Below are 23,344 nucleotides of genomic sequence, written 5' to 3' on the forward strand. Positions count from 1 at the left end.
GCTCCCAATCGAGTGTTAAAAACAACACAGCATTAAACATTAAAAACTTCCCTAAAGAGGGCTGCCTTCAGATGTCTTTTTAAAATAGGATAGCTGCTTATTTCCTTGACATCTGATGGGAGGGCATTCCACAGGGCGGTCGCCACTACCGAGAAGGCCCTCTGTCTATTAGTTACAAAATCTACAAGCTACTTTCCAACTGGGTTCCCCTTCTGCCCACTCTACTTTGGTCTCTCGCAAAAACATGGCATTTTCTTCTACAAGTGCTGGCATGCATATTAGTAAAGGAGGGTGTTTTGGGTCAAGGAAATAAACAACTATCTTGGCTTTTAGAAGAAATCTAAAGTCAGCCCTGCATAGGGAAGTTTTAAATGTTGGCAGTCTTACTGTGTTTTAATTTGTTGGAAGTCACCCAGAGTGGTTGGAGTAACCCAGTCAGATGAGTGGAATAATAATAATCACAGGGGGAAAACCTAGTCATTTGCCCATTCCCCACAGAACTTGTGTTTAATAGCAGATCATCAGAACTGGAGTAAAAGATGCCTGGCTGATGTATTCTACTGCGTCATTCATTCTGAGTGGGTTTGTATTAGAGAGCCAGGTACAGTGGTACCTCGCAAGACGAATGCCTCGGAAGACGAAAAACTCGCAAGACTAAAGAGTTTTTCATTTTCTGATTTGCTTCGCAAGACAGATTTCCCTATGGGCTTGCTTCGCAAGACGAAACGTCTTGCGCCTTTTTTTTTAAACCGCCAATGCATTCCTATGGGAAACCGTCAATACACATTGGTGCTTTGCAAGACGAAACAACTCGCAGAACGAATTAATTTCGTCTTGCGAGGCACCACTGTAATGCTACTGAGAAGCATGGTTTCTCCCCAGATTTTATGACTAACATTATAAATACATGCCTATCTGAAAAAGCAAATGAATAGGCTCCTCCTATAATAGTGACTTTTGCAGGAAGATACAGATTGCAGCATCCATTGGGTTACAACAGATTGTGGCTGAAGAGGCTCAGACTGACAGGAGCCCTCCAAACCTGCTGTCCACAGGTACTTACTTTTCACAATTGTACAAATCGCAGCAGTAGCATGTGTTACTCTTCACTTTCAGCTGACACTTGCTGTTTAAGGTGTAACATGTCACCTGAAGAAAGAGGAGGTAGCAAATCTTCATTTGGGAGACTTGAAGTTCTGTCCCCTAAGTTTACACCACGCACTGTGGTCAGAAATTAGAAGTGTGATTCGCCCTGATCTATCAAGGAGCTGTTTTGGAAACAAATCCCCATGAGCAAAATGGCTGCTCAAAACCCCTTCAACTTCGTTAGGTAGCCTTGTTCTGTTTTATTTTACAGGATTCATCTTTCCTTGGGGCCGATTTTGTTTCTGTTCCTTGTCCTGCTTGCAAAACAATAGATGGGCCTTTTGCTCAGAACTTGCCAACATATATACGCTAGGCATAAAACATACAGTAACACAGACCAAAAACAATATGTATTCAGTGTAAGGTTTTAGTCAAAAGTCCACTTGCCCACAACTGCTCCTGTACTTGGCTGCAGAACCGCAACCCAAAATAAATCTGAATACGAAATGCAGACATTGTTGGACCGTGTCAGACTATTACACTGTGGAGTTGTAGTTTGGGGCCAGTATAAACCTATTAACTTGAACTTGGGTATATATGACAATATGCCACTCAGTAAAAAAGAGAAAGAAGAAAAAAAAAGAGTTATGTCTAAGCAATGCATTCCAAGGGACCATTAAGCAACAAGAATGGAATGAGAATAGCTTTGATTCCAAAGAAAATATTCTTGTTACAATATGATAGTGTGTTTTAAGTCTGGAAAATAAATCCACAGTGGCTGAGTGCTTTGACTGCAAAACATTTATACTCCTAGTCATCTTGGAAGTGGCTTTCCCCATTCATAAAGCTACAAAAACTACACTATAATAGCTTACCTCGGTCTGGTAAACATCATATAAGAATCCAACTCCACTTGAATAATACTGGCACCGTTTATTATATAAAGGCCTGGGTTCCTGCAAAAAAAGAGAAAAAAGATAAGGCTTTGAGATACATTATTGCAATTATCTCCCAGACAAACTGCATCAATCTTGTAAAGTTGTTAAGTCCATTTAGGTAATTAGATAGCCAAGGAACACTTTGCCACGTGTTTCCTTTCTAACACACAATTGTTGGCTTGGAAGCAAGACATAAGTGGTTATGTTCAGCAAGGAGGGTAATGTGTGTTGGGAAAATATAATCATCCTTACTGACGCATATGCAAGGCTTGATTCTACCCTGGTGGCAATTCATACACTGCAATTTTGAAGGTTTAAGTTATAGAAATAAACATTTAGATAGGATTTAGATAGGATCTCCTAAAACAATTCCTAATATCAAGAGCAGTTGGGCAGTAATGAAAACTAGTTCCCGTTAGGATCATCCTACTCTCGTGTAGGACCCTGGTAGAGACACATGCCCGACTGGCATGTTCTCTCCCTCCTGATCGTTCGGGAGCTTCAAAAGCTTTCTTCAGCCCAAACATCACAGCGACTGATACCAAGAGGCATCAGCACACCTACGATCCTGCAGAGTATTTGCAGTTCGCGTAACAAAACTCAGCAGCACAGCATTTTGGCTAATCTACTTTATTTACATATAATAACACTCAGAGCATTCTGCTTTAGCTCCTTCCTCTTTCTTACCAGACAGCAAAGAGAGAAAGAAACAAAGGACAATAGTCCCACAGTAACACGGTAACATCAAAACATCCTGTCTCCATCACTTCCCACACTGTGGAATGAAAACATACACCATCATGTGACAGACAACAATCTCATGACTGCAAACACGGAGCAAGAATCCTAACAGTTCCTACTTGTCATCCTCCAAACCATAGTCAGGAATATTGGGAATAAACTCTGTGCTTGGGCATTGCATCCTCTCTTCTCCAGTTACATGCTTAACAAATTCTTTGTTTGATCAAAGTTCTTGTGCATTCAGGAGCAATGCAGTATCCAAGCGCAGACTCAAGACTGCAAGCCTGAGGTTGTGCAAACCCTGCATGACAACGTGCATTCAGTGATGGAGGCAGGCACCTTTTGGGTGTGCTGTACACATGCCATCCCTATGTCATCTTTGACCCACACTAACTGTCAGTCTAAAGGAATAGTTATAATCCATTTTGTGCCGGGAATGTATGTTTGACTTGTCTATGAATGAAATAGGCAAACAGGAACCAGTACAGTAACTTAGCTGCTTCTTTATACTGATACATATCATTTGTATATCAACATTCTAGTTTCCAGCACCTTTCGAAAGACTGGTTTTTTAAAAAACGATCTGTGGAAACACTGAGAAGGGAGGAATAGAAAACACAATTGCACACTAGTTTAAAATATGCCCACCTGGGGATACAGACAACGCAGAGAGTAGCTGCTGCTTTAGATGAAGGTGTGTACAACTGCAAACATCTATGTACAAAATAACACTGGGGGGAAATGACCCCTGTGCATTTCAGAGTCTATGTGTGAACACAGCCTGAGTCTTCAGGAAAAGTAAAGGTAAAGGGACCCCTGACCATTAGATCCAGTCATGACTGACTCTGGGGTTGTGGCGCTCATCTCGCTTTACTGGCCGAGGGAGCCGGCGTACAGCTTCCGGGTCATGTGGCCAGCATGACTAAGCCGCATCTGGCGAACCAGAGCAGCGCACGGAAACGCCGTTTACCTTCCCACTGGAGTGGTACCTATTTATCTACTTGCATTTTGATGTGCTTTTGAACTGCTAGGTTGGCAGGGGCAGGGACCAAGCAACGGGAGCTCACCCCGTCGCGGGGATTCGAACCGCCGACCTTCTGATCAGCAAGTCCTAGGCTCTGTGGTTTTAACCCACAGCGCCATCCGTGTCCCATTCAGGAAAAGTAGGATATCCCAAACCAGTTTTCCAGTTACAGTCAATTCAACGTCCCCACCAAGCACTCTATCTTGTCTTGTTACACACACAAACCATGCAGAATTTGGTTACTGCGCCACAAGCCATGCTTAAAGTTGTTGCTTTTGGTGGTTAGCTTAAATTCAAGCTTAACTCTGTGAATCAAACTTGCAGAGATTCCAAACTAGATTACTTTTTAAAAAATCAGTGAGAGAAGCTTTGCTTGGCCATCAATGATCTCAAAATACATTGCACAAATGATTATGGACTAGGCTAGACTAATTGGAGCTTTCTAACAAACCCCTTCCCTCAGATAAGTAATCAAAATGAGGCGAAACCTGATTTTATTTTAAGTAGCTCATAAATCACATGGAATCACACCCTTTACCCTGAGTAATACATATAGTGCATATCTATAAGCATTATAATTGCTTAACAGCAGCAAGGTGAAGTGGACCAAATCTAATGGAAAAGTGAAATGGACCAAATCTAAAAGCTGGGAAAATACTGCTACTGAACTGTCTATAAAGAACTCACTCGACAACTTTATTTGCTAACACATGCTACGTCCACAAATCATTTATTTCAACGTGTGCGTAAGCAGAATATCTCTTATACTGTATCATCAAAACTCACATAGACACCCACAGTAATGACCACAAGCCTTCCACAACCTGCAGAATGCTGCAAGAGAATCTCATTTCATGTCATTGCCCTGCAATGATAAATGTCCAAAACCTCTGTGTTGGGAGAGTTTTCAAGAGCCCCCAGTATTCATTTGTGTATAGACTTAGGTGAAAATCCTGATTGCTGACTTATATACAAGGGTCTCTGATCCTCTGACATAGATCCATAATAACAACTGGGATTCACCACTAGAACATGTAGTGATAGGTGGCCATCTGAACAGCTCTAAAAGGGGATTTGACAAATTCATGGTGGATATGGCCTTCAGAGACTACTAGTCATGTTCAGTGAGCCCTGAACATCAGTTCAGAATGATAGACTCCTACTGCACTTACATTCTGCTTGTCAGCATCCCATGGGCATCTAGTTGGCAACTGTGAGAACAGAATGCTGAACTACTTTTTTAAAATAAAAGTTTCCAATATTAGGAAGAGCATGTGCGCCCTCTAGAGGAATGTAGCTATATCTATACAACTCATAGAAAGTGTGAAATCAGAAAGCACAAGCTACAGATCTTTTAAAGCTTACACTAGCTTTCCAAAGCAAGGACACACATTGCATGATCCATCAGACTTTCATCTGATTGCACATGGAATCTAACAAAAGGCTCCCTACCCCTAGCTTAAATGTTTTCATTCGATGCCCATGTTTGAGACTGAGTGAGCTAGAAATCCAAAACCAACTGGCAATTCAACTGCCCTGAGAATATGATTGAAAGCCATCCATCTGCCACTAGAAACGACGGAGTGTGCCTCTGTGGGTGATGCCAAACTGCTGTGTTAGCAGCACCCAAGTGACCTCTTTGGGGCACAAGCCTGGGCAGTGTGTATGGAGGTCCTGGGATGCCCAGACAACAAGACCATCGGCTTCGCTCATGTGGTCCAAAGGAAGCCAGAGCAATACATCTGGCACCAGCTGGGCTGCAGGAGTTGCCAGAAGGAGCATACAAGACACCATCCAACCACCTTAGGGACTCCACTCTGGATTTGTACAGTATAGGGTTTACTCCTTAGCCTTTTCTTCTCCTGAAGATATCCCACAAGGCAGCAGATGTTTAGGATCAAAGCTTCCTTTTCCTAGAAGGGCTACCTTCCCAGGTTCATGAGTCTCATCTGCCTCTCACTTCCGTCTACAGCGCACGCAGAAACTGGCTCCTTGACCGTTGGACCCACTATGCTAAATCTGCTGGAGCCTGCCTTTGCATGCTGGGTGAAGTCCCTAACTCACCAAGCGTTTGAGACCAATCAGCTACCCTCACCCAGTTTTGCCAGTCACTCGAAGCCATTTCTCGGGGTGTGGCTGTTGTTGCATGCTGACAGCTTCTGACAGGTGAGAGCTGGGAGGGGACAAACGACCCCAGAAGGAGCACAATGTGTCCCCCATCACAGGTACTACTGCTCCTCTAACACCCCAAGGGCACTAATGTATATTTTTAAAAACAGAACAAAATAATTTGATATTTTAAAAGCAAGACAAAGCAACTGGTACTTCTTACAAGTATCTGAGAATCAACCTTGGTTCCAGCCCATAACTACCTGATAGTTCAGAGGTTGGCAGAATTTGTTCTCACGTGCAAAAAAACTATATCTCCTTTATTTAGATTTAAATGTGCTCACAGTGGATCTGAACTTATGAGACAATGCCACAAAACCTATAATGTATTTGGGGTATACTTTGTCTTGAGCTTGGGGTTCCATATGCTGCCAGGCAGAGAATTCCTCTTTCCTTTGCAGTATCTGCATTTTTCTATTTTTACTCTCTGCCGCTGACTATGAAATTAGTAGCTCCTGGCAGATACCCCTCTATATAGCGAAACTTCTAAACATATGTCTAAGTTACACTTCTTCAGCAGTTTTGAGATAAAATACTAAGGTCAGTAAGTTGAAGCTCTAAGCCAGGCAGATCACTGTGATTACTGCAAAAATCAGGAGAGGTAAGTGATCAGATTTATTTATAATAATTATGAATGCTTCCATGTTCTCCATAGCTTTTCTTGGGCCAAGCACTTTCTCTGTTTATCTGCTATACATTTGTTGTCATGGCACTGCATTAAAAAAAAAAATCCACATTTGTAACATCACTACAAATAGCATTAAAATAAAGCACCTTGCTGTAAAGTCCTTGTGAAGTAATTTCTGCCAACTCAACTTTGCTTGATTTTATGATGACATGGAACATATGTTCCTGGGTTGAAAAACACAGCACTATTTTTAAGCCAGTTTTCAAACAAACAGTGATGCCATGGTGATATATTCTAACGCCACTCAGACTTGGATTTTTCCTACTTGCATATCCAAAAAATATATTAATCTCTTTCACCCCTCTTAAAAAGGGATGCTACTATTTTTCTGGTGCAAAATAAACAATTGTCAAATTCACAGAAAAGCACGTAGCGCTTAAACAATACATGTGTCACTCACAATACAATATTAAAATGTAAGAGTAATAAACAAAATGTTCAGACACCTCAGCAACCAATCTTGTGCTTCTGTATGGAAAGTTCTAATGTGTCTCCCTAGACAAAAAGAGCCTTAACCAAGACTCTTAATATGTACAGTGGTACCTCAGGTTACATACGCTTAAGGTTACAGACTCCGCTAACCCAGAAATAGTGCTTCAGGTTAAGAACTTTGCTTCGGGATAAGAACAGAAATAGGGCTCCGGCGGCACGGCAGTAGCTAAAGTGGTGCTTCAGGTTAAGAACAGTTTCAGGTTAAGAACAGACCTCCGGAACGAATTAAGTACTTAACCCGAGGTACCACTGTAGTTTTAAGCCTTTGTGTCCTATGGGCAACTTTGTTTTCCAGTAAGTTGGAAGGTACACCTTTCAACTGTATCAACATGCTTATTGCCTGAGAAAAGTCCAGTTTTCCATCATGTTATTGATGGCTTGTTGCTAATTGAAATGGTCCTGCTGGCAACCTGAGAAACTGTTTGCACTTAGGTCACAATCTGGGTCCAGGCTACAGCCTTGTAAGCACAGCCCCATTTGGAAGAAAGAAGAAGAGTTTGGATTTGATATCCTGCCTTTTACTCCCCTTCAGGAGTCTCAAAGCGGCTAACATTGTCCTTTCCCTTCCTCCCCCACAACAAACACTGTCTGAGGTGAGTGGGGCTGAGAGACTTCAGAGAAGTGTGACTAGCCCAAGGTCACCCAGCAGCTGCATGTGGAGGAGCGGAGATGCAAACCCGGTTCCCCAGATTACAAGACTACCGCTCTTAACCACTACACCACACTGGCATAAAAGTTGCAGCAAACCGCGTAGCCTGAGACGCATTTTCAAAATAAAGAAATACCAGGAAAATTGCATATACGTTTCATATCATCTCTAGGAAAACACCCAGATATTTGCTTTCAATCAGGAAAGGAGAACCTACAGCCTTCTAGATGTTGTTGGCATACAAGTACCATTACCCCTGAGCTTTGGCTATGCTAGGGTTGGTGGGAGTTGTAGTTAAAAAACATTTGGACAGCTGCAAGTTCTTTGTCCTTTAACTAATCATCACCAATCATGTAAAAGCTCTTGAGAAAAATAAAACAAAGCTATAAAATAGGCCGCAGAGCTTTAAACACAAAGAAAATCTAAACCCAAGAAGTGAATTAAAGTTACTTTCCCATTTGGAATGATGAATGCTAATTTAATTTTTTTATAAAAGAAATTACCATATGAGCTGTGCAATTACGTTAATGACTCACTCAGGAAATGATATTAAAGGTAATTAGTTATGATTTTGCATCTTGCACCACCATGGAGAAGGGAAAATAGGCCTAACGTTTTCCTTCAAAGCGATTGGCTAATTTAATTGTGGGGAGGCATCGCATATTATTTGAGTTCGGTTTCCTACTGCCTTGCCGTTTATCAACAGAATTGCTTCTATTTTTACAGAGAGCCAATAAATAGAATGAATTTTACTGGTAGCATTGGTTTTTCCAAAATTATGTCAATACGGTTAAGTGGAGAAAGAGTAGGCATGTGTGAACAAGAGGCGCCATTCTGATTATTTGAAATGGCCTGAGGTCCACAACCATTTATGCCATAACAAATTTATCAGTCTCTGTGGTGTCACAGGATTCTTTGTTTGTTTCTAAGGCAACAGACTAACAAAGACAGCCCTGTGGGATTTTTAGCGTCAAAAGCTCCCTGGCACTAAAATTAACATGATTCATGCATCATGCTGTCCCAAATCTTCATTTTATAGCATGTTCTATGTATGATACTGTGGTTTTTATGGAACAGGATGAGGTTCTTCCCAGAAATGCCCTCCTGTTCCAGAAAAAAGCCACCAGATGGCACCATGGAATTCACAAATTCTTAAAAAAGGATCCATAATGAAAGAGGTTAAACTTTTAATAAGGGCCTCCCCACTCAGGATTTTGCCATACTCTTAAAAATTAACTCATACTGATTACTATTTGATGAAGGAGAAGGAAACGTAAAGGTAAAAGGTAAAGGTAAAGGATCCATGGACAGTTAAGTCCAGTCAATGGCGACTATGGGGTGCAGCGCTCATCTCGCTTTCAGGCTGAGGGAGCCGGCGTTTGTCCACAGACAGCGTTCTGGGTCATGTGGCCAGCATGACTAAACCGCTTCTGGTGCAACGGAACGCCGTGAAGGAAACCAGAACTCAAGGAAATGCCATTTACCTTCCCGCCACAGTGGTACCTATTTATCTACTTGCACTGGCGTGCTTTTGAACTGCTAGGTTGGCAGAAGCTGGGCCAGAGCAATGGGAGCTCACCCCATTGTGCACATTCGAACTGCCAGCCTTCTGATTGGCAAGTCCAAGAGGCTCAGTGGTTTAGACCTCGCCACCCATATCCCAGAAGGAAAAGTACCTAACAGTGCAAACCTATGACGCTTACTCAGAAGCAAACTACACTGAATTTGACTGTCAAATCTGTCTTCCCTCAGGTTCTCATTTTCCCAGTCTTAAATTCTGCTCACATGCCATCATTAGATTGCAATTACCGGTAATCCTCAGCATTCATCAGCACTTTAGTATAAATTTCTTCAAAAATACATTTTTGTGTGTGTGCACTCTTTCCCTAACGTGCACTCCCCCCCCCCAAGCAACGTCCCTAATAGAATGCATTTTGTATGTTATTTTCACTAATAGATACATTTTATGCACACCTCCCCACTAATATTCACATTTGTTTAGACATGTTTTGGTTGGAGAAGCGCATTGCAAAATAAATACCTTATCCTCCCAACCCACACCGTTCCCTTTTAAGTACAGTGGTACCTCGGGTTAAGTACTTAATTCGTTCGGGAGGTCTGTTCTTAACCTGAAACTGTTCTTAACCTGAAGCACCACTTTAGCTAATGGGGCCTCCCATCGGAGCACAATTTCTGTTCTCATCCTGAAGCAAAGTTCTTAACTTGAGGTACTATTTCTGGGTTAGCGGAGTCTGTAACCTGAAGCGTATGTAACCTGAAGCGTATGTAACCTGAAGTACCACTGTATTTGGATGAAGAGACCTGCCTTGAAAGTTTGTCCTCACCCCCCCCCCAAGCTATAGAATCACAAGGGGGAGCAACTGTCTTCTACATGCCTGGTGAAAAGGTTGTTTTGTTGTTTTGAAAGGATATTAAGTTACATGCAAGGGCCAGCTCTACTGCTGTGTAACAATATACTGCCAACAAACATGATTCACAGATAATGGATTCCTGTAATATCTGTATTCCCCCCGCCCTGCCCCAAACTAACATCATTACAAACTACTTCCACCTTTATTTTTTTCAGTTGATCCAGGCATTCCACTTTTTAAAAAAATGAGGGGGGGTGAATAGTGGTTTTGAATACACAAACGCTGGGATGAATGTGAACAAAGCAAACCGCCATCTGTATTAACGATTTCTCACACGAGACAGGGGTACTTTAAATCAAGTCCCTTTTACATCAGCTTCTAATTTTTGTAAGTGCTTTCCTATAGAGCTTTCTATTAAGTGAAGTGTTTTTTTCCTCTGAATGGGGCAAATCATGTGGAGCTATATATCCTGAAATACATTTTTCTTCAGTAGTGTTTGTGCCAAATTTATGCCATCTTCACATGTGATAACAATCTCCCTCTCCTTTATTTTTTAAAAAGCTGGAGATACTTTGTGAAAGACAGAACATAGCTAACTTTCATTATTTTGCTCATGACTTTTTAAGAAAAGCAGGAAATAAATAAATTATCTCCATTAAGAAAACAGGCAAAAAAGAAAAAGGAAACAGGCACACAGTGAAAAAGATTGCGCATTATTTCTTATAAACGATTGCCATCTCTTTCTAATGAAGACATGATTGAAATAAAAATAAGATGCCACATGATATATTTTGCTGTGATCAAGGGTGGTTAAGTTATATTTGACATGAGTAGTACTCCATCACACAATCCTGTCAGAGAGCCAGTGTGGTGTAGTGGTTAAGAGCGGTAGTCTTGTAATCTGGGGAACCGGGTTCGCGTCTCCGCTCCTCCACATGCAGCTGCTGGGTGACCTTGGGCCAGTCACACTTCTTTGAAGTCTCTCAGCCCCACTCACCTCACAGAGTGTTTGTTGTGGGGGAGGAAGGGAAAGGAGAATGTTAGCCGCTTTGAGACTCCTGAAGGGGAGTGAAAGGCGGGATATCAAATCCAAACTCTTCTTCTTCTTCTGTCACTTCATATATTTTTATACTGTGGTTTCCTCACAATACTGACCCATTTTTGGGGGGTGGGGGGGATTATGGAGCCTCAAGAAGTGAGTATAATAATAATTATTATTTTCTTCCATATTTCCATATATTCATTAACTTTCAAAAAAGAAAAAAACAACACTTGTATGTGAAACTTCTGTACCTTGAAATTAATTTCTCTCTTCCAGCTCTATATTTTTTTTATATATAATTTTTATTATCTCCACATCTTTCACCCCCTCGGATTCACTAAATTCCCCAACAGTTTCAGAGCACCAAGGGACCAAGACTATGAACCAGGAAGACTCTAGTTCAGGGTTTCCCAAACTTGTGTCTCCAGTTTGTTTTTAGACTACAACTCCCATCATCCCTAACTAGCAGAACCATTGGTCAGTGATGATGGGAACTGTAGTCAAAAAAAAAAAAAAAGCACTGGGGACCCAAGTTTGGGAAAGCCTACTAGTTCAAGTTTTGACATAAACTCAGGAAGTAACCTACCTAGGTATCGAACATCACTTTGCCTTAGACCCCTGTCTGCTGTACAGGAAAGAGAATACTGACTTCCCTGCACACATTTCTGAAATAATAAGAACATAGGAAGAGCTGTGCTGGATTATACCAAGACTCCAGCATCCTAGTCTTACAGCAGCCAAACAAATGCGTATGAGAAGCCTGCAAGCATGACATGAGCCCGGCCTTGGCTGGGGAGGGCGGGGTATAAATAAAATTCATCATTATTATTTTATTATGAGCACAATAGGCGTTTCCCCACTCATGCGTTGCATGCTGAAGTCATTTATTTTGCACTGTCCTGAACCGTCCAGCATTTCCAGTTTCATTGAATGGCCCTGTTTTCTATCATTGTGAAAGAGAGAGAAGGAAACAACTCTCTCTCTCGCCACTTTTTCCATACCACACATAATTTTATAATGGTGGGATGCAATTCAGTCAGCTCACCAGCTATCCAGTGATAGAAACGGAAATATGAAAGCTAGGGGCTCAATGGCACCTTAAACCTAGGTTATGGGCGCAACAAAGGAATGCCTAGGCGCGCTTTTTTTGTAACGAGAATACAAAGCTGAAAATGAATGAACTGCAGCTAAAATCCTATGTTCGTTTTTCACATGGTTCTAGTCCTCATCTGAAGACTGTAAAAAAACCCAAAGCCATGCTTCCCCTGCCCACCCACTCTAATATTCTTAAAAGGGTCTCTTCTCCAGTCTTCAGAGAGTAGCTGGAAGTGGGGAGGCAGAAAAAGGTCCTCCTTTCTTTCCACTCTGCAGTTTTAATCTGAAATCTTAGGCGCAGTACTGCACCCAGAAATCAGAAACTGCTCACACTGATGAAATTCCCTGTCGCAAAATGCGCCTAGAGCAATGGGAGTTTCGAATGCTGCCCTTAACTGCTGCCCTATATATACCCCTGTCATGTTCCCCAATGCCCTTACAGACCATTTTTCCAAACTAAAAACCCATGTGTTGTAAGCTTTTCGTTTTGGTTACCCTTTTCTGCACCTTTCCCAGCTATACAATATCCTTTTTGAGTTGTGGTGTCCATAACCATAGGCAGTGTTGCTGCACCAGAAAATTGCAAAGCAAGCACTATCATATAGGCAGTTTTATTTTCGGTCCCTTTCCTAATGATCCTAACATGCGAACCACACTGAACACATGGAAGTGCGTGTTCCATAACTGCTAATGGTCCAACTACGCCGCTCACACGCTGAACCTGAAGTGGATCACTAGATCTTCACCACAACCAGAAATGGCTTAGTAGGCACAAATTAAAAGCTAACCAGGGGAGAGAGGAATATTAAAAAGGCATACTTACTATATGTCGGGCTGCAAACACACCATCAACGATTGCACAACAGAAAGCTGCTACCACTCCAAAGCTGATGAACACAATGGACGCTATCAACTAGAAAGAGAAAAGTGGACTTAGATTATTATATATTCACACAGTTACTTCAAACCATGCTATATAAAACTAATACTACTACAGTATTTTTGTATTTAATGCTCTTTTATTGTTGGCTGTTGGCCTCGGGTGCCCTTCATTCACTTGTGCACCAGTTTGACACATTTTGATGTTTGAGTGGTCTATGGATATTTTAAAATAAATTTTAAAAGTAATAAAAATAAATAAAGCCTGTGGATGGCTAAGCAAACACCACAGAGATGCGTATCAGGGAATCGTTTAAATCTGTAAATGGAGTGTGCCAATAAATAGCAAACAGGCCATTCAGCACTTCAAAAGGGCTAGCAACCTTTTCCCGTACCACACCAATGCACTGGGGTATTTAAAACATTTAATAGGATAAATTTGTTGTAGGTGCACCTGGGGGGCTTCCATTGTAGGGAATGATCCCGGGTGGTTTCTTCAGCTGCAATTGCCCATTCTATAAAATGGGAACAGTAAGGACCTACCTCATACAGCTACTATGAGAACAGAATGCTAACTCCCATATTAGCTCTAGGGGCAGGCATAGGCAAACTCGGCCCTCCAGATGTTTTGGGACTACAACTCCCATCATCCCTAGCTAACAGGACCAGTGGTCAGGAATGATGGTAATTGTTGTCTTAAAACATCTGGAGGGCCGAGTTTGCCTATGCCTGCTCTAGGGCCACTTCACACAATTAGCTAAGAACTCATTAGCTGAGAATGCACGCATGAGGTGGAAATGAAGTAATAGACTACAAGGAGGTAAGACAGACTGAACTATTTCAGGCTGCAGGTAGAGGACCAGTCTTTGTAATGCTTTCCCACCTTAAAATGTCCCTACAAATAAGAAAACAATCACAGCAGCAAACTGGCTGAAGCAGATGATCTCTCAGCAATGTGTACGTTACTTGCAAGTAGCTTTGTTTTGTTTTGTTTTAATTTAAAAATTGCCACATCCCACATGCAAGCCAGAAGTGGCATAGCCTATATTACGACCTCACTTTGCAACGATCATAGTTATGAAATGATACGCTTCTCTCTACATAAACTCACCTTCATTGCTAAGCTTATCTTTTCCTAAGCTTATCGCTACTTATGATGCTGAATAATAAAAATGAAAAATTCTCAAGCAGTTCTTCTATTACTGCTTTGCATAGCCAAACTCTCACTTGTTGTTGATAAATACTGTACATCTATAATGAAAAACCCCTGTATTTATTATTAAGTGCCGCAGCTCAAAACATTCATCATATACCAAACAGGAATAAGCCCATGGGAGGAAAGATAAAGCTTTACAATGGAAGTGTGAGTGGGAAAAGGAGAGACCATTTGGCAGCCAAAGCCCAAGAGCTGCACCATTTCCTCAGCTTTATCATGGCCACTGGGCCCATCACCTCCTGGCAAACAGAAGGGGAAGAAATGGAGGCAGCAACAGATTTTACCTTCTTGGGCTCCATGATCACAGCAGATGGTGGCAGCAGTCACGAAATTAAAAGATGCCTGCTGCTTGGGAGAAAAGAGATGACAAATCTAGACAGCATCTCAAAAAGCAGAGATATCACCTTGCCGGTAAAGATCCGTATAGTTAAAGCTATGGTTTTCCCAGTAGTGATGTATGGAAGTGAGAGCTGGACCACGAAGAAGGCTGATCGCCAGAGAATTGATGCTTTTGAATTGTGGTGCTGGAGGAGACTCTTGAGAGTCCCATGGACTGCAAGAAGATCAAACCTATCCATTCTTAAGGAAATCAGCCCTGAGTGCTCACTGGAAGGACAGATCCTGAAGCTGAGGCTCCAATACTTTGGCTACCTCATGAGAAGAGAAGATGCCCTGGAAAAAACTCTGATGTTGGGTAAGGTTGAGGGCACAAGGAGAAGGGGACGACAGAGGATGAGATGGTTGGACAGTGTTCTCGAAGCTACCAACATGAGTTTGAACAAACTGTGGGAGGCAGGGGAAGACAGGAGTGCCTGGCGTGCTCTGGCCCATGGGGTCACGAAGAGTCGGACACGACTAATCGACTAAACAACAACAATCAATGATTCTGCTTTGTTTGAAAAATCGAAATTGTTTAGTCATAGGCAATAGGCACACTGATTCCCCCCTTCTCACCATTTCCAATGTATGGTCATTCCAATGTCATCTTAATTTTTTGTCTGTTTTGGCACCTTCACCACCTGACTATATGTAATAATAAACTATAGCACTTTGCTCTTTTAGTGTTGTTTTGAATGGCGGAAAGGAAATAATCCTTTACCCGTTCTGGTGACCATGTGAACAAGGGGATGCTTCAAGGACTTTAAAGAGAAACTCATTAAGAGATCTTTATGAATAGCTTTCCCCCCCTCCCCTCCCTAGGAAGAGATTCTATAGCTGGGTAGCTACAAAACCCTTTTCTCATTAGAGAGCCATTGTAATTGTAGCAAGTGCGACAGCTAGAATAGACATGAATGAATAATGAACACCCAGTACCCATGACATAATCATATCTCCTCTAGTGTGACAGTCCTCGAGTGTCGTCTCAATTACAGCAGCGCTATTACGGAGGCACCGACCTTTGGAAAGAATAGGTTGACAGGGCATAAATTGTGAGGCTTGCTGCTTACTGCAGCGATAAGATGCCTTAATGACCGAGGACTGAGCACCCTTGCAAGAACTGGTGTTTTTAAAAAAATAAAAATTACTGCAGAGGTGGAGTCCACATTTCAATACAGTTGAGAATGGGGACGGGGAGTTTGCTGTATGGAAGACATGACATAGTATCCACAGGATGATAATTATTGATCCTGTTTCACCACCCTGTCACTAGCTGACAATACAGGTGCCTCAACACCAACAGCAACCACTCAGGCAGAATGTGATGAATTTCAATCACTGAATACCCTTTTACCAGGATATTAAATCTATTTTGCTGTTTAGTTGCCATAGTAACAAATGTCACAATTTTTGTGCGTTATGGATGGAGATGGCACACGAAACCTGTTCGGGAATTCTGCCATATATTTGTCTCACAATGTACACAAAAGAAAGATGAGGTGATTTTCCTCCACTCTCAGGATCAGGGAAATCTGCATAGGAGTCACAAATTCCTCCAAAACTAACCTGGTCTCTTCAAATAAACCTTATCACATAAGCAAGCCTTTCCTAAAAAGGTAAAGGTAAGGACCCCTGACAGTTAAGTCCAGTCGCGAACGACTCTGGGGTTGCGGTGCTCATCTCGCTTTATTGGCTGAGGGAGCTGACGTTTGTCCTCAGACAGTTTTTCCTGGTCATGTGGCCATCATGACTAAGCCGCTTCTGACGAAACAAGAGCAGTGCATGCAAATGCCGTTTACCTTCCTGTCAGAGCAGTACCTATTTACTTGCACTTTGACGTGCTTTCGAACTGCTAGGTTGGCAGGAGCTGGGACAGAGCAATGAGAGCTCACCCCGCCGCAGGGATTCGAACCACCGACCTTCCAATCAGCAGGCCCTAGGCTCTGTGGTTTAGACCACAACACCACCCGCTTCTTAAGCCTTTCCTAGACTTATGGTAATGTATGAATTGAACTCTAGGCAGGTGAAGAAGAGTCAGATTCATGGGTCGCGTATGATAACATTGTGGAGGTGGGGCCTAACCCTTGACCACAGCAGCCAAATGCCTTCCCCTTATGAGAGACTACAAACTTAACCCCCACTTTCTTTGGAGCTAGCCCCATTGCATTCAATAGGACTTATTTCTGAGTAGACACTTAAATTGTTATATTTATCCCACCATTACTCAAAGGATATCAAGGTGGTGTAGGAGGTTCGTGTCCCTCTCCATTTTATCCTCACAACCCACCCTGTGAGGTAAGTTAAGCTGAGAGACCGCGATTGGCCCAAGGCTACCCAGCAAGTTTCATGGCTGAGTGGGGATTCGAACTCTTGACTCCCAGGTCCTAGTCCAAGACGCCAATCACTACATCACATTGACTGTCTATCATGGTTAAGATTGTACTGTAAACTGCTGTCGGAAAGAGCAGTCCCTTCTGAATCAGAGCTCAAAAGCTTTAGAACAGCATTCCTAAAGCGTTCTGTCAATGTTCCTCCAAGGTGCTCTTCCAGAAAAGTTAGAAGGCTTATCTGTTTAGCCCAGCAATGTTTACTCTGTGTAATTACAATGTGTAATTCTATTGTTTACTCTTTTAAAATACAGTCGTACCTTGGATCCTGAACACCTTGCGAGTCGAACGTTTTGGCTCCCAAACGCCGGGTTTGCAAACATTCTTTGGAACCTGAACATCCGACGCAACTTCAAGGTTCAAGGGCAGTCATGTTAGAACAACTAACAAGAAAGGCAACTTCACAGCAGAGGTAGGCAACTGGTGCAGCTACAACAATGCTGCAGAACAGAGCACAATAGGAAGGAGGCTGAATTTTAGCATTGCACAGGGCGCTGCTGAAATTTGAGGGCCCAAAGTCCACCACTGCTTCAGAGGGTGTAGGGACTAACTCAGCCAGCGGATGAGGCACATCACCACCACTACTATGCTGCAGCAGCTGAGTGTCTGTTCTCTAAAAGCCAGCAACTGGGAATGTCGAAGTCGTTAGAAAACATGTTCCCCTGCCTTCTTAACACATGGACCAGGAGGTGGTCCCTTTGCCCCCAACCTAGAGGTCGGATTAAGAACTTTAGAGGCCCTATGCACTTAAAAGATTTTGTTCCCATAAAGGTACATATAGTTAAAGCTATGGTTTTCCCAGTAGTGATGTATGGAAGTGAGAGCTAGACCATAAAGAAGGCTGATCGCCGAAGAATTGATGCTTTTGAATTATGGTGCTGGAGAGATTCTTGAGAGTCCCATGGACTGCAAGAAGATCAAACCTCTCCATTCTGAAGGAAATCAGCCCTGAGTGCTCACTGGAATAACAGATCCTGAAGCTAAGGCTCCAGTACTTTGGCCACCTCATGAGAAGAGAAGACTCCCTGGAAAAGACCCTGATGTTGGGAAAGATTGAGGGCACACGGAGAAGGGAACGGCAGAGGACGAGATGGTTGGACAGTGTTCTCGAAGCTACCAGCATGAGTTTGAGCAGACTGCGGGAGGCAGTGGAAGACAGGAGTGTCTGGCGTGCTCTGGTCCATGGGGTCACAAAGAGTCGGACACAAACAACAACAAATACACACACACACACACACACACACACACACACTAATAAACCATAAAATGAGAACCTCTTTTTCAAAATGAAAGAAAACCTACAGTGAGACGGAAAACGGTGCTTATTTTCTTATACAGTACTTCCACTTTATTCCATGAGATGAACAATTTAATTACTAGCTTACAGCTGAATCTTGTGCTTTCGTGCTTTAATTAATATAGACAGATTTCATCTCAGAATTTGTAAACTGAAAAGTGGAGTTGCTGGTTCATGGTAAATCTGGCAATGGAAAGTTTCTGTGGTGCCTCTCCCTTCCCATGAAGCCCTAAGCACGTGATTATTTTGCTTAATGGTTATTCCAGCCCTGTCCCAACCACCAAAGGTGCTATCAATTGCAGGCATTTTTCCAATTGACGTAATATGGGAGTCTATCATAATGGGCGCTTATTCACTTTTTAAAACAGCCAGTCTATTTTAACTATTAGCGTCATCTTAAGACCCCACTATACAACAGCAGCAGGAGAGTGTAACATCCCGCTACAGCCTGCCAGTTCCATTGTCAGAGGTCATCATGGCTGTAGTTCAGAGTACTGCTATTTCAGCAGAAAATGCCGCCGAAGGGAAGGAAAAACGCAGGCTGAGCTACTTGGAGTTGGAGAGTACAAGACTTTAACTGCCCTAATCAGGTCACATGTGTTGTTAATAATAATAATATTAATTAATTTTGCTGATATATATATTGTGAAGGGTGTTCCCCAGCCAAAGCAATGCAAACAGCAGATAGGTAAAGGTAAAGGGACCCCTGACCATTAGGTCCAGTCGTGACCGACTCTGAGGTTGTGGAGCTCATCTTGCTTTATTGGCCGAGGGAGTCGGCGTACAACTTCCGGGTCATGTGGCGAACCAGAGCAGCGCACGGAAACGCCATTTACCTTCCCGCCGGAGCGGTACCTATTTATCTACTTGCACTTTGACGTGCTTTCGAACTGCTAGGTTGGCAGGAGCAGGGACTGAGCAATGGGAGCTCACTCCGTTGCAGGGATTCGAACCACTGACCTTCTGATTCATAGGCTCTGTGGTTTAACCCACAGCGCCACCCGCGTCCCATAAACAGCAGATAGCTAACTCTTTATTGTCAAAGCTATGGCTCCGAATAGCCACGAACACCAGTTTAGCATCTAGGCAACTATTCCCAGGTCTGCGTTCTATGGAGCAGTTGCAGCAACAGAGGGTCACTCCCCCTCCACCAGTTTCTGTAACACCCCCCCCCCCCGATGGGCTGCGTGCACGCAGTCGGAGGCTACACCTGCGTGGAATCTTCCTCTGCTCATCCCTCTTCAGTCTCCTCCTGATTCTGGGAGACACTGGTGCAGGAGAGGGTGGGGAAGCACCTGGTCCTTCACTTGCCCGACCTGCATCTTCCTCCTCTTTTTCCGACCCATCCTGTGCTCCAGAAACAGCTCTATAGAAGAGCTGGAGCATGTCTTCTTGTGTGACCTATCTTACGATCGGCTGGGTTTCTTAGATCCAAGAGGTGGGATTAAGGCCTGTTCTAAGGCCTGTCTTCTGGTATAAGGGAGGACTGTTGCATGCTCTGAGGTTTGGGGGTGCCCACCACAGTCAGTCCCTAGCTCTCACAGACACTTGTGAAAATGCCCAAAGAGTACCTGAAGCATCACCAAACAATATAGTTCAGCTTTTAAAATCTTTCTTTCTTAGTCAATACCACAGAATCAGAACAATAAATCATGGCCATATCTTGGTTCTTCAAATTGTTCGGTATCAGCACTTTATGAAGAGCATATTACCCATCAAAATACCGTATTTTTCGCTCTATAACACGCACCCGATCATAACACGCACATAGTTTTTAGAGGAGGAAAACAAGAAAAAAAATATTCTAAATGAAACAGTGGATGTATGATTTTTGTGGTTCATGCTGTGGCCACAGACATGTGATCTGACAGTGAGTTTGGAGTAGCCCAATGCAAAAATCCTGAGGATCCATGTGGATCCATGCTTTGTAACCATGTTTTTGCACCACTGCAGCCCCAGGTAACAGTGGGTGCGTGATTTTTTGGTGCAAGATGTAGCCATGGACATGCTATGTGATCTGATTGTGAATTTGGGGTGACCCAGTGCAAAAATCCTGAGGATCCATGTGGATCCATGCTTTGTAACCATGTTTTAAGTGGGGAGGGAAGGAAAAGCACTCAAGGGACAAGGAGCATGCGTGGGGTGGGTGGAGAAGGATGCTGCTAATAATGAAGAAGAGGGGTTTAAGGGGAGAAGGCTCCTTTCCTCTCCTGCTTTGCTCCTTTAAAGCAAGCAGGCTCTGCTTTTCTCCCTCCTCCCCGCTCATCCCCAGCTTAGCGAGCTGAAAAACTTTGCTGCTATTTAGCGAGCTGAGTGGGGAGGAGAGAGGGACAGAGAGCCTGCTTGCTTTAAGGAACCAACCGGAACTGCTCCTTTAAAGAAGCAGGCTCTCTGTCCCTCTCTCCTCCCCACTCAGCGGCTCTTCTCCCGCTTTGCTGTTTCAAAGCAAGCCACGGAGGAGGGAAGGAAGGGGAACCATGGATCCTCTGCTCACGACTGCAGCAGATCCCCCCGCCACCCGTAGGCATTCCCTCCATAACACACACAGACATTTCCCCTTACTTTCTAGGAGGAAAAAAGTGAGTGTTATGGTGCAAAAAATACGGTATTTTATGAAGGTTTGGGTTTGTATCTTAAAGTGTGAGATTCACCATCTGTGCCTCCTACAAAAATCTAACATCTGCAGGAATAAAACTGCACGTGCACTGTATAATTGCACAGGCAGGCAAGTGACCATCACTGCATTACTATGTTTTAACTCAGTGGTGCGGGTAAAAAATTCATCAAGTTCTCCATTTCCGAAAAGTTGAGGCAATCTATTATAACACGTAGAAAAGGCACACAAATGTAGCCTTGATCTTTTTCGCATGCTCTGAGCAACAGGGAACGGTAGTGTTGTTGAGTGGGAGGCCATTTGTAGGTTTGGGGACCTTAAAAAATAAGAATAACCCCATGAGTTGAGGGTAGTCAATGAGGTACCCTCTAAATGCTGTTGAACTCCAACTCCCATAAGCCCCAGCCAACATGGTCAGTGGCCAGAATGGATATGATTTGAAGGAACATAACACTACCACCGCTTTGCTGAAGTTAAGCAGATCTAGGTCTGGTCAGTGTCTGGATGGATTATTGCTTTGGGTTCCATTGCTCTGAGGTGTGTAATAATAATAATAATAATAATAATAATAATAATAATAATAATAATAATGTGATTTTAAAATTTTATGAAACGTGAAAGAAGAAAAATGGACTATAAATGTAAGACGGGAGCTGTAATCCAACAACATCTGGGGGAACCACATTGGCTACCCCTGCCATAAACATGGGGGAGAAAACCTGAAGAACAACAAAAGCCTAATCTGGAGTACAAATATTATCAAAGTCTAGTTACTAGGATGTGAACAAGCATGTATCTTTGCCCTGGCTTTCGGCACCTGAGATGTGTGTTCTCAGAGCCCACCCTATTCCTGTGATTGTAGTCTGTTTTGAATGTTCTGGATTTTGAACTTTACATTGTTGTAACCTGCACTGAGACCTGCTGGTGAAGGGCAGGAAATAAATATAACATTAATATTACAAAATCAATACCAAATACGATGTAACAAAGCTAGATAACAATCCAGTCCCACAAATAGCTGACTTTTGATTCAACTACTGTATACAATAGGGAGGCTGGTCAGCTAGATTAACTACTCAGTCATGAGCATCCATCGCAATGCCAAAATCCACGCAGATGGATTTGCTGTTGAGTTGTTGCTTTAAGCAACTGCAGCTACTTCAGACTCAAAACAGTTCAGAATTCGCCAAAGCAATGGAAGATCTCTAGTAGCTGGAAACCTATGAAATGCTTGTCAGGTCTTGCTCACCTTGGTGCACTTGTAGAAAATGTCAAAGGCCAGATGCAGATTGCTGAAGGATTGCTGGGCCTGAGATTCCCCACCTGCTATGAATCATGAAGAATTGATGCTTTTGAATTATGGTGCTGGAGGAGACTCTTGAGAGTCCCATGAACTGCAAGAAGATCAAACCTATCCATTCTTAAGGAAATCAGCCCTGAGTGCTCACTGGAAGGACAGATCCTGAAGCTGAGGCTCCAATACTTTGGCCACCTCATGAGAAAAGAAGACTCCCTGGAAAAGACCCTGATGTTGGGAAAGATGGAGGACACAAGGAGAAGGGGACGACAGAGGACGAGATGGTTGGCCAGTGTTCTTGAAGCTACCAGCATGAGTTTGACCAAACTGCGGGAGGCAGTGGAAGACAGGAGTGCCTGGCTTGCTCTGGTCCATGGGGTCACAAAGAGTAGGACACGACTAAACAACCAACAATGAATCATGAAGTAAGGCCCGCCATTTATGTCTGCTCACCAGCAAGTCTAAATAAACTTCCAGTTTTCACTAGCCTAGGACTGCAAATGAAGGGGATGGGGATTGCCAAGCACCACATATGGAACCGGCAGGCTGCTTTTATATTTGGTAGGTGACATATTGTGTAGGAGGCCTGAGCTGGACAAACCTCAGGGAAGCATCAGTATGGATTTTAAGCAAGAGCGTGCAAGTTGCTTGCCATGTATATGTATTGCTAAGGTGGCTTTGTAGCTCTTTGCGTGCAAGAGCTAACCTTTTAAAGAATGTGTGAGGAGGCAGGCACAATGATTTACTAATCTCTCTACAAAGGCTGTGTGTGGTTGAAGCTGATGGAGCACTTAGGACAGCAGCATCCTCTGTAGATATTCCCCCAGTTCCGAGAGGTGCATATACTGAGCTCATGACTCTCCACAGATATGCTTCTTAAAAAAATATATACTCAGGCATCATTTGAAATATTACTCAAGCTCAGTATGAAGAGCGGGCTTTTAAAATCATAATTAGGTGAGGCAGGCTGACAAAATCAA

The 23,344-nt window shown here is 43.0% G+C and overlaps 1 protein-coding gene across 3 annotated transcripts in view; it reads right to left on the reverse strand.

Moving 5' to 3' along the window:
• The window catches only part of TMEM255B (transmembrane protein 255B), a 65,394-nt gene that overhangs the window by 6,652 nt on the left and 35,398 nt on the right, over positions 1 to 23,344 (reverse strand). For all 3 annotated transcript variants that reach the window (XM_083438055.1, XM_083438054.1, XM_083438056.1), the window contains 3 exons: positions 13,120 to 13,209; positions 1,962 to 2,042; positions 1,064 to 1,149 (listed from right to left, as the gene is read on the reverse strand). In XM_083438055.1, coding sequence (XP_083294181.1) covers positions 1,064 to 1,149; positions 1,962 to 2,042; positions 13,120 to 13,209 — 257 coding nt within the window. The remainder of the gene's footprint in view (positions 1 to 1,063; positions 1,150 to 1,961; positions 2,043 to 13,119; positions 13,210 to 23,344) is intronic.

The sequence above is a fragment of the Podarcis tiliguerta genome (assembly GCF_965153285.1).
Source record: "Podarcis tiliguerta genome assembly, chromosome: 4".
Lineage (NCBI taxonomy): Eukaryota > Metazoa > Chordata > Lepidosauria > Squamata > Lacertidae > Podarcis > Podarcis tiliguerta.